This window comes from Papio anubis, chromosome 14 (genome assembly GCF_008728515.1).
Source record: "Papio anubis isolate 15944 chromosome 14, Panubis1.0, whole genome shotgun sequence".
Taxonomy (NCBI): domain Eukaryota; kingdom Metazoa; phylum Chordata; class Mammalia; order Primates; family Cercopithecidae; genus Papio; species Papio anubis.
In genome coordinates, this window is record NC_044989.1 from 39,428,882 (window position 1) to 39,442,320 (window position 13,439).

The 13,439-nt window shown below is 36.2% G+C and overlaps 1 protein-coding gene across 6 annotated transcripts in view; it reads right to left on the bottom strand.

Moving 5' to 3' along the window:
* Positions 1 to 13,439, bottom strand: part of MAP4K3 (mitogen-activated protein kinase kinase kinase kinase 3) — a 188,189-nt gene that overhangs the window by 22,964 nt on the left and 151,786 nt on the right. For all 6 annotated transcript variants that reach the window (XR_004178229.1, XM_031655091.1, XM_031655093.1 and 3 more), the window contains 5 exons: positions 9,800 to 9,841; positions 7,612 to 7,696; positions 5,738 to 5,817; positions 262 to 322; positions 63 to 180 (listed from right to left, as the gene is read on the bottom strand). Coding sequence is in view for 5 of the 6 variants with exons in the window: in XM_031655091.1 (XP_031510951.1) it covers positions 63 to 180; positions 262 to 322; positions 5,738 to 5,817; positions 7,612 to 7,696; positions 9,800 to 9,841 (386 nt within the window). In the remaining variant the exon portion in view is untranslated. The remainder of the gene's footprint in view (positions 1 to 62; positions 181 to 261; positions 323 to 5,737; positions 5,818 to 7,611; positions 7,697 to 9,799; positions 9,842 to 13,439) is intronic.

Sequence of the window (13,439 nt, forward strand, 5' to 3'; positions counted from 1 at the left end):
AGCATAGGTATTTATGAGAATGAACTGTTAACATCATATTGCCTCTAAGGACGTACCCTTACCTTGGCAGTATTCTGTCAGGGAGTTTGTGTGCTGGAATAGCAACGGGTAACTTTTGCATTTGTCTTGCATAATCAAAAAGCCCTGGTAAATTATGGGAATAAAGCTGAGAAGCTTTACCTATAAAGAAAAACAGATATGACGTAAAAGCTAGTAACAAATAGTAACAATTGTAAGGTATTTGAAAACTAAAATACTTACCAGATATTGATAGCAAGCAATTGTTCATTACATACAACCATGTACACCTTCGAGGGAACAGCTGATTAAAAAAACGCACAAAGTTTATAAAGAATAATACATAACAGCAACGTAAATCTGCACACAGTAATCATGTAAGCTGTCATATCTATAGGTCAGTTCTTTAAAAAGTAAGTTATTTTTAATATAAATTAACTTTATCAATGATTCAAAACAAGATAATATACATACATACATATTTATGTGAGAGAAAAAAATATATTAGGCTAAATTTTAGCCTAAACACGATATGATCAGCTCAAGTCTCTCTTATGATTAAGTGCTAGGCTATGTAACCCCACACTATGCAGGGAATAAGAACATTTTCAAACAACATCTATTCCTTTATTTTGGTTCTGGGGTTGAATAATTAAGATTCTCCTGTCTACTCCTCCCAAAATATACTTATCTAGGCATAATATGCAATGCATGGCTTCTAGGGTGTATGATACAGAAAAAAAGGATCATGGTGTAGTGGAACACAGGATACAGAAACACTAGGTATGGAGTGAAAAAAAAAGGCTGAGACAATATGATGAAAACTCACAAATCATAAAGGATATCTATATACATGTATATAGATATATATACACATATAGATGTATACATATATAGATAGATATACACACACATATATATATGAAATTCATTACTAAAATTTAGTACCATAAGAACTGAGAGGCATCTCTGGAAGCCTGAAAGTGGTCACAATTTAGAGCAAAGAAAAGTGAATTTCATGGAACACAACCTATATATTTAAAAAAATACTCTCATTAAGACATTTTGCTATGCGTATCAGTGTTTTTTAAAGTGGTCCTTGGACCAGCAGCATCAGCAACACCTGGGCACATGGTAGAAATGCAAATTCTTGGACCTCACCCCAGACCTACTGAAGCAAGAAGTTCTGAAGCAGGACCCAGGAATCTATGGTTTAACTAGGCCTCCAAGTAATTCTGAGGCCAACTGAGGTTTGAGAGCCACTGATGTACATAATTAAGCATTCTGATTTAACAACCTTTGTTGCTGGGTTTGCTCTGGTAATTCCTACAACTAAGTTACTCCAAAAGTAACTGAGATGAGAGAAGGGAATAGAGAGGACACAGGGGTGAATGATGAAACACATCAAGGCCTCTAAGGACATTACTTTATGGAAACACAGCCATAATAATGGGACTGAATAACTAAAAGAGAAAAGGTAATAATAAAAGGGAGGAGAAACAAAGTAACATTTTAATAAAAATTTTATTTCATTTACTGGGAAAATGTACTTACATAAAATAACCAATTTCTCCAAACAACTAAAATGTGGCATTGCCAATACAGTTTTTTTTAATTTGTAAAATGTGCCTATACCTGTCCCTCAGATAGAGAAGATATCAACATCCATTTCCTACTTTCTGCTTTTCACAAAAAATTCACAACAAAATTGGGACTTCATTGGCTATACTGAAAAAATCAGGCAGAGAAGGGGCAATGACTTATTCCAGACCACATATCAGTACATGTTATCAAAGTAGCAAGAAACAGATTTTTATTTAATTCAGTGTTGAACTGGGTTTTCATATACATATCCACTGAAAAAGTATTTATCTAATACCACATCTATGGTTTACTATAAAATTATATACTTGTAAATATAAGTGGGTTTGCTTATTTAATATAAACATATATAAAGTAGCAAGACAAGACACAAATTCCTTTCATATTTTCTACATAGGGACAATGAAAAGGTATTTATGTATAGTTTTATTTTAAAAAAGTACTGGATTTCATTATGAATTTTCATTTTTAACAACAACTTTTTCTAGATTTCTAGTAACAACAACTTTACTAGATTTTCAATGCTTTCTTCCTTTAGTGAGTTAGGTTCTAGGTGAAATGATTGGTTTAATAAATAAGAATATAACAGTTAAGAAGGGTAGCTTCTATATTCTGCCTAGACTCATATATCTGTTTTATCAATGACTCTGTGTGATCTTGGGTAATTTACTGAATCTCTGTCTCAGTGTTCTTATCTGTAAAACAGACTATCTATATCTCATAGAGCTGTATGGTAATAAAACACGATACTCCTTGTAAAGCACTTAGAAGAATGTCTAACACACACTGAGTACTGAATATATGTTAGCCATGAATAACGAAGCCAGATAAAAAATTTTAAATCAGGACCCTGATTTGTGTCATCTTCTCACTTTTCAGAATCTTCCCCTATCTAGTAGGCTCATGCCACCCTGTTTCCTCTAAAGTCTAGAGAAAATCAAACTAATCATCAATTTCATAATAAGATGAAAAATTCAGGCTCCACATATACTAATTCTTTAGTCTTATAGTGCTCCCTCTAGGAGGGAAAAAGGTTTCCTTTGAAGGGCAATGTTTCCAAAAAAAAATTACTCTAGTGATCTAATTTCAAATGCTAAAGCAACTAAGAAGGGAAGTTATTGCAGACTGGGGCTAGGTGTGGTTGATGGGTGCCTTCTCTTAAGAGTCCTAGCCGGGCCTGGTGGCTCACCCCTGTAATCCCAGCACTGGGTGGGTAAGGCAGAAGGACTGCTTGAGCCCAGGAGTTTGAGATCAGCCTGGGCAACAAAGTGAAATCCCAGTCTCGACAAAATACCAAAAAATTAGTTGGGCATTGTGGCATGTGCCTGTAGTTTCAGCTACTGAAGATGCTGAGGTGGGAAGGTCACTTGAGCCCAGGAGGTCAAGGCTGCAGTGAGCTGTGTTCATGCCACTGCCCTCCAGCCGTGGTGACAGAATGAAACCCTGTCTCAAAAACAAAAACAACGGAAGAGTTCTTCAAATTAGGTTGATAAATGCTTACTCCACCTATGCATAAAGCTGGCCTTATTCCTTACAATTAATATTGCTACCAATATTACTTCTGGATATCTCATTATACCCAATAAAAATAGGACCACCTTTGAATTATTTATTTACTAATTATTATAATTACAAGATGCTTTTCCTCCCTTTCCCGGTTCATAGGTACTTTTCAGTCATTTCACTGTATACCATTTCCAGATTAAAAGATTTACAGTATATCATACAGTTTAGGATCTTGTTAGAAAATTTGATTAAAAAAAGATGAAAATGTTTAGTCATGAATAAATCATTACTTACAGATTTTTTCTTTCCATTTTATTTGTAATCAGTTTATTTTTATTTTTATTTTGTTTTGAGATGGAGTCTTACTCTGTTGCCCAGGCTGGAGTGCAGTGGTGTGATCTTGGCTCACTGCAACCTCCGCCTCCTGGGTTTAAGTGATTCTCCTGTCTCAGGCTCCTGAGTACCCGGGACTACAGGTGCACACGACCATGCTCCGCTAGGTTTTGTATTTTCAGTAGGGACGGGGTTTCACCTTATTTGTTAGGCTGGTGTTGAACTCCTGACCTCAGGTGACCACCCATCTCGGCCTCCCAAAGTGTTGGGATTACAGGTGTGAGCCACCGTGCCCGGCCTTGTAATCAATTTATATTGATAAAAGAACTAGTCACACAACCCGAAGGCACCCCAAACTCAGTATGACCAAATTGAAAGCATTACCATTCTCTTCAAATCAATACATCCTTCAGTATACTATACTCCATCTTTCTGTTACTGTCAAGCACCCAGTCACTCAAGTGGAAAACCTGAAGTTAACCTAGACCTCTCTTCACCCTCCATGTTGAATTGGTCACTCAACTTGGTCACTTCTAGATCTTTGATCTTTCTCCAGGTCCAGCATTTCTCTACAGGAACTATACAACTGGGAGAGAGAATATGGTGAAGTAGTTAAGGGCATGGAATTTGGAGCTAGCTTGCCTAGGTTCATATTCCAGTCCAGCCACCGAATAGCTGTGGGGTCTTTGGCAAGTTACTAATCCTTTCTGTGCTTCAGTTTTCTCATCTGTGAAATGAGAATATCAATGGTATCTACCTCTGAGAGATTTCATGAAGACTAAATAATGTATGTCAAGCATTCAAAAACACTGCATGGATACATAGTAAGCTTTATGTAAATATTAGCTATTAATATCATCATCATTATTATCAGTTTGCAGGTTGTTTTATGTTCCTGACTCCTGGGTACTAAATGACAAAAGCTCCCCCCACTCATTGTGACACTCAAAAACATCCCCATATCGGGGGAGAGGAGGAGAGAAATGGGGAATGACCACTAATGATTATGGAGGTTCTTTTGGAGATGACAAAAATGTCCTAAAACTGATGGTGGTAATGGCTGCACATGCTGTGAACATACTAAAAGCCACTGGATTGTACCCTTTAAATGGGTGAACTGTATGCTATATGAATTATATCTCAATAAAACTATCTTTTCCCCCCTGTTCTCTCTACCTCTGCCCTGAATTAACACTTTTTCACCATTTGACCATGGTTTTTAGTCTCATCTCTCACCATACTGCAAACAGATATTTCTAAAACACAGGTCTGTTCCATCAGCATGGTACACCAAACTCTGGTGTTTGGCTTCTGCCTGCCTACCCAGCTCCATCTTTTGTTACTATTCTGTACTCCAGTCAAATTGCCCAGTCATTGTTCCCATACTTGCCATGCTATTTCACATCTCTATGCCATTATGCTTATCCTGTCTGTGTGGCAAACTTCTATTCATCAGAATTTAAGGTCCATCTCAAATGCCCCTCCTTCTCATCTCCCCACAGGAGGTGCTGGTGACATCCACCTCTATGGCCAATATCTTATACTCATTCCTATGACATCTAATCCTGAGTGTTGTAGTTACTGGTTTATACATCTGTTTTCCCTATTAGATCATGAGCTTTTTGGCGTGATCTCAGCTCACTGTAACCTCCTCCTCCTCCCGGGTTCAAGTGATTCTCCTGTCTCAGCCTTCGAAGCAGCTGGGATTACAGGCACAAGCCACTACACCCAGCTAATTTTCGTATTTTTAGTAGAGATGGGGTTTCACCATGTTGGCCAGGCTGGTCTCAAACTCCTGACCTCAGGCGATCTGCCTGCCTTGGCCTCCCAAGTATTGGGATCACAGGCACTTGCCACAGCGCCTGGCCTCATGAGGATTTTAAGAATAAAAGAGGCTGGGGTGGGGCGGCTCATACGTGTAATCCCAGCACTTGAGGCCAGGAGTTCGAGACCAGCATGAGCAATATGGTGAAACCCTGTCTCTACTAAAAACACAAAAATTAGCCAGGCATGGTGGCTCATGTCTGTAATCCCAGCTACTTGGGAGGCTGAGGCATGAGAATTGCTTGAACCTGGTTGTAGTGAGCCGAGATCACACTGCTGCACTCTAGCCTGGGAAACAGAGTGAGACTCGGTCTCAAAACACAAAACAAAACAAAACAAAACAAAACAGAATAAAAGAGGCAGCAAGTCAGGAAACTGAATCTTATTTCTGGTCTAATGTGTACTTATGGTAACTTAAAAATTAAAAAAAAAAAGGATATACAAAATAACATACCTGTTCCATTGATGTTTCATGAAGTTCATTAAGATTGAGGGTATAAATCCCTTCTTCGGCACCAAATATCAAGTACTGATCTGAAACAAAAGTAATTCATTGACTGATTTTGGTAAATAAAAGATTTTTTAATAGGATTTCTATAATCTAAACTTCCGTAAGTATGTATTAACATATAAAACAAGAATTACCATGATTTATAAGCAGTGAATACAAAGAAGAGGTTAGACACTTTAGACCCATAAACTGAATTATATGTAAACATTAGCCTCAAAGCAGTGAAGAGAATTTTTATGTAAGGGAGATTCTGAAGAGTGGCATAGTACATTCTTCACTCATCAGAGAGTGCTAAGAACTGGCAAAGAATCTGCAGCTCCTTTTTCTAAAACCCCCTAAAGAGAGGATCATGTGCCACTGACATACAGAATATAAATCGAGAGTGGCTGATACAGATTCTAATTATTTCTACAGAATTTTTTTTCAGAGCTGTACTATAAGCACTCTTATTTTAAAAACCTCAGAATCTGACCACAGTCCATTAAAAAGTTAACTAAAACCTGGATACCTGCTAGGGGACTCAGTATCTTCTAAAAGATATGAGATGCATGGCCATGGTCCTTTCTGTTTCTTTTTTTTTTCCAGAGCAGGAGCAGGAGTGGAAATTTATTAAAAAGGCTTTAGAACAGGAAAAAAAGGAAAGAACACTTCGAAGAGATCCAAGCAGGCAACTTGAAGAACAAGTGCCCGATCTGTTTTTAAGATAATACAGAGTAACAGGTCAAAAAGTTTCCTAGACTAACGGACTAAACTGAAGTATGTTGAGAACAGTATAGAATGCTAAGAGCACTCCTAAAGCGCCCAGCATTTAAGATGAGTACTGGGAGATTAATGGCGTAAGATCTGTGGTCAGACAGTACTGGATTTAAACTGACCCTTTCTAATTGGCTACAAACAATGAACCTCTCTGAGTGCCAGTTTCCTTGCCTATGACATAAAAGTACTCAGACTATTTAATGAGTATATGTGTATGTATATAAAAATGTTCATGTATAAATGTTCTATGTGTATCTTACATAAACAGACAGACAGCTATTAAGATTCAGATATACAGTGAGAGGACACAGACGGTTCTTAGTGGTGCCTAAGGACAACTTTTCTGATTATGGCCCCTTTTAAGGTCAGAGATCCTCTGAAGTGGTCACTAAACCCTGGGTCCTTGGTAGCTAAATTCCTTCCATAATGGCTGCTTTGAAAAAAATGAAGCTATTGGCCAGTGGCTCACGTCTGTAATCTCAGCACTTTGGGAGGCTGAGGTGACAACTGCTTGAGCCCAGGAGTTCCAGACCAGCTTGGGGAACACAGAGAGATCCCATCTCTACATAAAATTAAAAAACAAAAACAAAAACAGCCAGGAATGGTGGCATGTGCCTGTAGTCCTAGCTACTCAGGTGGCTGAGGCAGGAGGACTGCATAAGGCCAGAAGTTTGAGGTTATAGTAAGCCATGATCATGCCACTGTACTCTAGCCTGGGTGGCAGAGCAAGACTCTTTCCCTAAAAATAAAAAATAAAAAAAGATACCAGACTACTGTGCAGCAGCAGCAGAAACATTTCTGGAGGAAACTAGGGTGGCACAGAATACATGGCTTCACTATATTGAGATGGTAACTATACAATGAAATTTTAATGTTATGTGTCACCTCAAACACTGATAACAGCACAAAGAAACATATTAACCTTAAAATTAAAAAAAAAATTATAACAAAACTTTTTTTCACCAGAAAGATACTCAGAAAATAAACAAAATCATAAATGCTTTCATGGCCCCAGTTTAAAAAAATTAGGAAGATAACAGATAAAAAACACACAATACTACCTCTTGTGTCTGGGTTTATCCATGATGATGCACAGTGAATTTTCAAAGGACACCCATTAAAAACTTTTGAAAAACATGCACCCATCTAGGGAAACAAAGAATAACCAATATGAAACAGTGACAAGTACAGTCTTTAATATATAAAATGTAATTATTATCTATTTTAATGTGAGAGTCTATAGATAGTATACTGAAATTATGATCATCTTCAAATTTACAGAAGTAAGTGTAAGAAATCACCATAGTCATTTGCCTAACAGTGGTACCACAAGTTTCCAGGTGCCACAATAATTTTACTTGGAAAAAAGTGAAAAAAAAGGTCATATGTAGGAAATCATAATCTCTACAAAGGAAGACTGTTTTCTTGTTTGGTTTTATGAGCCTAAAAATGGTATTAAATATTGAATTTCACATACAAACTGAAACAGGTATGGCTGATTTGAAATTCATATATGTACTTCAACCTCCAAACATATAGACTTTTATTTTTTATTTTTTGCAATCGAGCAATCTGATTATTTTCCCTGGATTCATTAAAAAGCTTAACTCTTTGATGTTAATATTACTTATCAAGTTCATTTACAAACTTTTCAGATAATAAATATATCATAATGAAATACATTACTCATTTGAACTTTATATTGTCAAAGAGCAAAATATTAACTCTGAAATTATCCTTCTGGTTAAATTCTCAAGGTACGAGAATGTTGACTCAGGTAATCACTTTTACTACTGACAACTTGAGAGAAAAACAGTATGAAAATATTTTTGGTCAGAGAAAATTTCAGTATTTGTCATGTCGGCCTAAATTAAAAGAACAGCATTTGTGCATCATTTTATAGATGGAATGTCTTCCTCACAAACACAGAGGTAAAATACTGAAAGAAAACATCACTAGCTGACAATAATGGATTAAAAGTATTAACGTAATTAAAACATGGACCTTAAAATTTCCCTTTTAATGACAGAAATATACCAACCAATATATTTTTAAAGATTTTGGTACCAAAAAAGAACAATTTAGCTTGGCAATACCATCAGGTAGTAGTAGACCAATAGAAACATGTTTATATGATGTAGGGCAGAAACTGTATCATTTAACTAATCCTAATAAGGACCTTTTAAGACAGCTATGGAAATTTGTATGTTGAGGTACTGCTAACTCCTAGAAATTTACATGACAAAATGAAGAACAAAACAATCAAGCCAGTTCCCAATCTTAAGCTAATTTGTATAGTTGGAGTCTACCTGGCATTCATAGATACCTTGCAGCTTGTCAAACTGCAAGCCTGAGGTAAGTGTTTTATCTTGCAGTCAAGTGGGAAGTTTTGCCCTATTGTATATATTTCTCTGCTATAATATATATGCTATATAATATAAAGTATACTGTATAAATTAGTATTAAAATTATTTAAAAATATTTATAATTTAAGTATGATACAAATTACTAATATAAAGTATATATATTTTGTAACATAGTTTATAAAGTATACTCTGTACTAATTAAAAAGTAGAATTTAAAGGTAAAAAAGGATGGGGTGTGGTGGCTCACACTTGTAATCCCAGCACTTTGGGAGGCTGAGGTGGGCACATCACCTGAGGTCAGGAGTTCGAGACCAGCCTAGCCAATATGTAAAACCCGTCTCTATAAAAACACACAAAAAATTAGCTGGGCGTGGTGGCTGGCACCTATAGTCCCAGCTACTCAGGAGGCTGAGGCAGGAGAATGGCGTGAACCCGGAAGGCGGAGCTTGCAGTGAGCTGAAATTGTGCGATTGCACTCCAGCCTGGGCAACAGAGTGAGACTCCGTCTCAAAAATAAATAAAAATAAAATAAAATAAAATAAAATAAAAATAAATAAATAAATAAAAAGGCCAGGTGTGGTGGTTCATGCCTATAATCGCAGCACTTTGGGAAGCCAAGGTGGGCAGATCACTTGACGCCAGGAATTCGAAACCAGCCTGGCCAACATGGTGAAACTCTGTCTCTACTAAAAATATAAAAATTAGCCAGGTATGGTGACACATGCCTGTAATTAAATTAGCAATCTTAAATTAGCAATCTTCTGGATTTTTGTTCAATAGTAATGAAGGTTCTTTCAAACAGACGAAAAAAAAAACCTAAGCAAAGACAACACATACAAGTGACTTAGCTTGAAACTCAGCCTACTCCATATTTAGTACTTACATGCACTTTAGGTGTTGGAGGAAGACCATTACTAATAGGCTTCTAGAAAAAGAACACATGTACAATTACACTTTTTTTTTTGCTGCTGTTTGGTATAACAATACTGTATTTCAAACACATTTATTCAAATAAAATACATGAATACATTCTTTGTAAAACAAAACATTACAGTTAAGGCTGAAGTTCCCCACAGTTCTTTCACAATGCACTATTTCTAGTACTTGCCCCAGAAAAACTAGTTTGGTGTAAAACCTTCCAAATCTTTCTCTAGTGAATTAGATATACTTATGTAATCATATGGCTTTCCAGACTTTTTTGGTATATATGTAAATACATGTTCCCACAGAAAATAATTTTTTGTGTGTGTGTTTTAAAACAAATAGTTATACACTATCTGCATGTTCTTTGCCTTAAAATTGGACAGTAATCCATATCAGTCATATAGACTTAGTTCACTTGTTTTAACTGCAGCACAGCATAAATATACTTTATTTAACTATTCCTTAAACATTATTCAATATTTACATTACTGTCAACATTTTACTAGAACATGAATGCTGAAATAAACATTCCTGCATATACCTACTTACACAGCGTACGAGTGGATGTTTTTATGGGTACACTGTGAGAAGTATACCACAGTATGGGTATACTGAGAAACTACTGGTACACAGGGTCTCTACCTTTTACATTTTAGTGCATATTGACTGTCAAACTGCTTTTCAGAGTGTACATATCACATCACACCCACCAGCAATGTATGAGAGCTCCTGGTTCTTTCTAGTCTCACAGCAATATCACCAAGCTGATTAGTAAAAAACCTTTTCTCCTGTGTTCCTCATTAATTTGCATGCCTCTGATTGCTAGGAAGATTAAGAATCTTTTTAAAAACAGTGTTTATTTGCTATCTCTATTTCCTCTTTTGTGAATTCTTTTCCCTTTTTTTTTTAACTGAGTTATCTTCATATATATTTGCTGGAGCTTTTAAAAATATATTCTAGGTTTGAGTATTTCATCTGTTATACATATATAACAAATAGTTTCTCCTCTTGTATAGATAACCTTCATCATGTTTACAATGTGTTTTGCCAACTGAAGTTCTCAATTTTGATGAATTCAAATATATTAATCATTGGTTAGAGTATACAAGCAATTACAAGGAGAAGAAATGTAACACATTTGCTCACCCACACTATCCTGAAGAATGCCAGATATTTCTCCAAGGCCACATTCTTGAGTATATGAACTGTCCCCTGAGAGGGAACCCCCTGGGTATACTTTAAACATGAACTTTGTGACAGTCTACATTTCTTTCAAGGTTAATCTCAATAACATCGTTTTAAGGAATGACATTTTAATTTTTCCCTAGAGCTGCCATACGTCAGAATCACTTAAACAATTAGATGAAAACTAATAAAAAAGCTACTGTTAATTGATTTCATATATATAACATAAAAATATAACATTTCTGAAATTAAGATGACACATTTACTTTGTAGATATATTTTTGAGGATGCACACATCTTACTGTTGCCATAATTTTGGATACCTTTTGATTCCATTTTGCAAATAATTTATATATATTTTTTCTTATACTGTTATTAAATTATTTATTTTAGCAAAACATCATTTTTTTGTTGTTGTTTTTTGTTTTTGAGACAGAGTCTTGCTCTGTTACCCACGCTGGAGTGCAGGGGCATGATCTTGGGTCACTGCAACCTCTGCCTCCCAGGTTCAAGCGATTCTTGTGCCTCAGCCTCCTGAGTAGTTGAGATTACCGGCGCCTGCCATCACGCCTGGCTCTTTTTGTGTTTTTGGTAGAGATGGGGTTTTACCATGTTAGCCAGGTTGGTTTTGAACTCCTGGCCTCAAGTGATCTACCTGTCTCGGCCTCCCAAAGTGTACGGATTATAGGTGTGAGCCACCGTGCCTGGCCTAGCAAAACATCATTTTAAATTAGGGAGCTCTGAGTGTTATAACTCTCAGATTTAACCTAAGCACTAATAGAATTGGTTGTAAATATTATTTAAAATAAATAAGGCTGGGCGCAGTAGCTCACACCTGTAATCCCAGCACTTCGGGAGGCTGATGTGGGTGGATCATGAGGTCAGGGATTCGAGACCAGTCTGACCAACATGGTGAAACCCCATCTCTACTAAAAATACAAAAATTAGCCTGGCATGGTGGTGCGCACCTGTAATCCCAGCTACTTAGGAGGCTGAGGCAGGAGAATCGCTTGAACTTGGGAGGTGGAGGAGGTTGCAGTGAGCTAAAATTGCACCACTGCACTCCAGCCTGGGTGATAGAGTGAGACTCCATCTCAAAATAAATAAAATAAATAAATAAATAAATATATTATTTTTTATTATTTAAATTTTTCTAGAGACAGGGTCTTGCTCTGTCACCCAGGCTGGAGTGCAGTGGCAGGCAAGCATAGTTCACTGTAACCTCGACTTCCTGGGCTCAAGTGATTCTCCTGTCTCAGCCTCCTGAGCAGCTAGGATTATGGGTGCATGCCACCATGTCTGGCTAAATTTGTATTTTATTTTTTGTAGACACAGGGTTTTGCTATGTTGCCCAGGCTGGTCTTGAACTTCTGGTCTCAAGTGATCCCCCTGCCTTTTCCACTGAAAGCACTGGGATTACAGATGTGAGGGTTGTAAATAATTTTAAGAATTACAGCATAAACTTTAAGCATGCTTCAATATATCCCTGATACTGTTTATCCTATGATACAGCCATGGACATATTTATTTCAGAACTACTGAAACAGTTAGTTCCTTATCTTAATGAAGTAAGGTAACAGAAAAATTGAACTAAAAATGAATACACAAAAATGTTTACTTAGTACCATAGGAAAGGTTAAAAAAAAAGTTTACATCACTCAAAGGCTATTTATTTTATACTGTGTTACAGTCACTCAGCTGCATTTTTGTACTATTATGTTAGCAAGTCTGTTAAAATTTAAATTGTTGAAAGCAAAAAGGCACTGCTCAGTTGGATAGAACTTCATAAAACCCATTCCTGAAAAATAGTTTACACTCTTGTTAAAAATAACCTAAATTTCACAAATTACAACGAATAACACCAAATGCTTTACATGAATTTTAAGAATAATATGTCATATTGTATAGTGAAATATTTTTAAAAAGTTAAATAGATATAGCACAAAAACCTCTAGTGATGTGCTTACTGCAGAAACCATAGCACATATGTGTGCAAACATACTGAATATACTACAAATTTCCATAAAAATAACAAATATTAGTGTATACAAAAACTTCCAAAAAATTCCATTCAACTCGTTGACATCTGTTGAGGTACTGGGGATTTTAAGGATTTTCTACTATTTTAAATTCTATGATGATAGTTGAATGTCTTCCAGTGATTATAAGTCAATTCTTTACAAATGTTTAAAATTTTTCATCTCTTCATGATCTCTGATGAATAACATTTATGTTTTAACAGTTATGATGTTTTAGCTAACGTTTGTGATAGGAGTAGCTGCTAAGGCTAATTTCACCTTTCCTGAAGTGGTAAGAGCAGCAATGTCTCTACTTATGTAATCTCTAACAGTGATCCCCAACCTTTTGGTACCAGGGACTGGTTTCGTGGAAGATAATTTTTCCACAGATGGGTG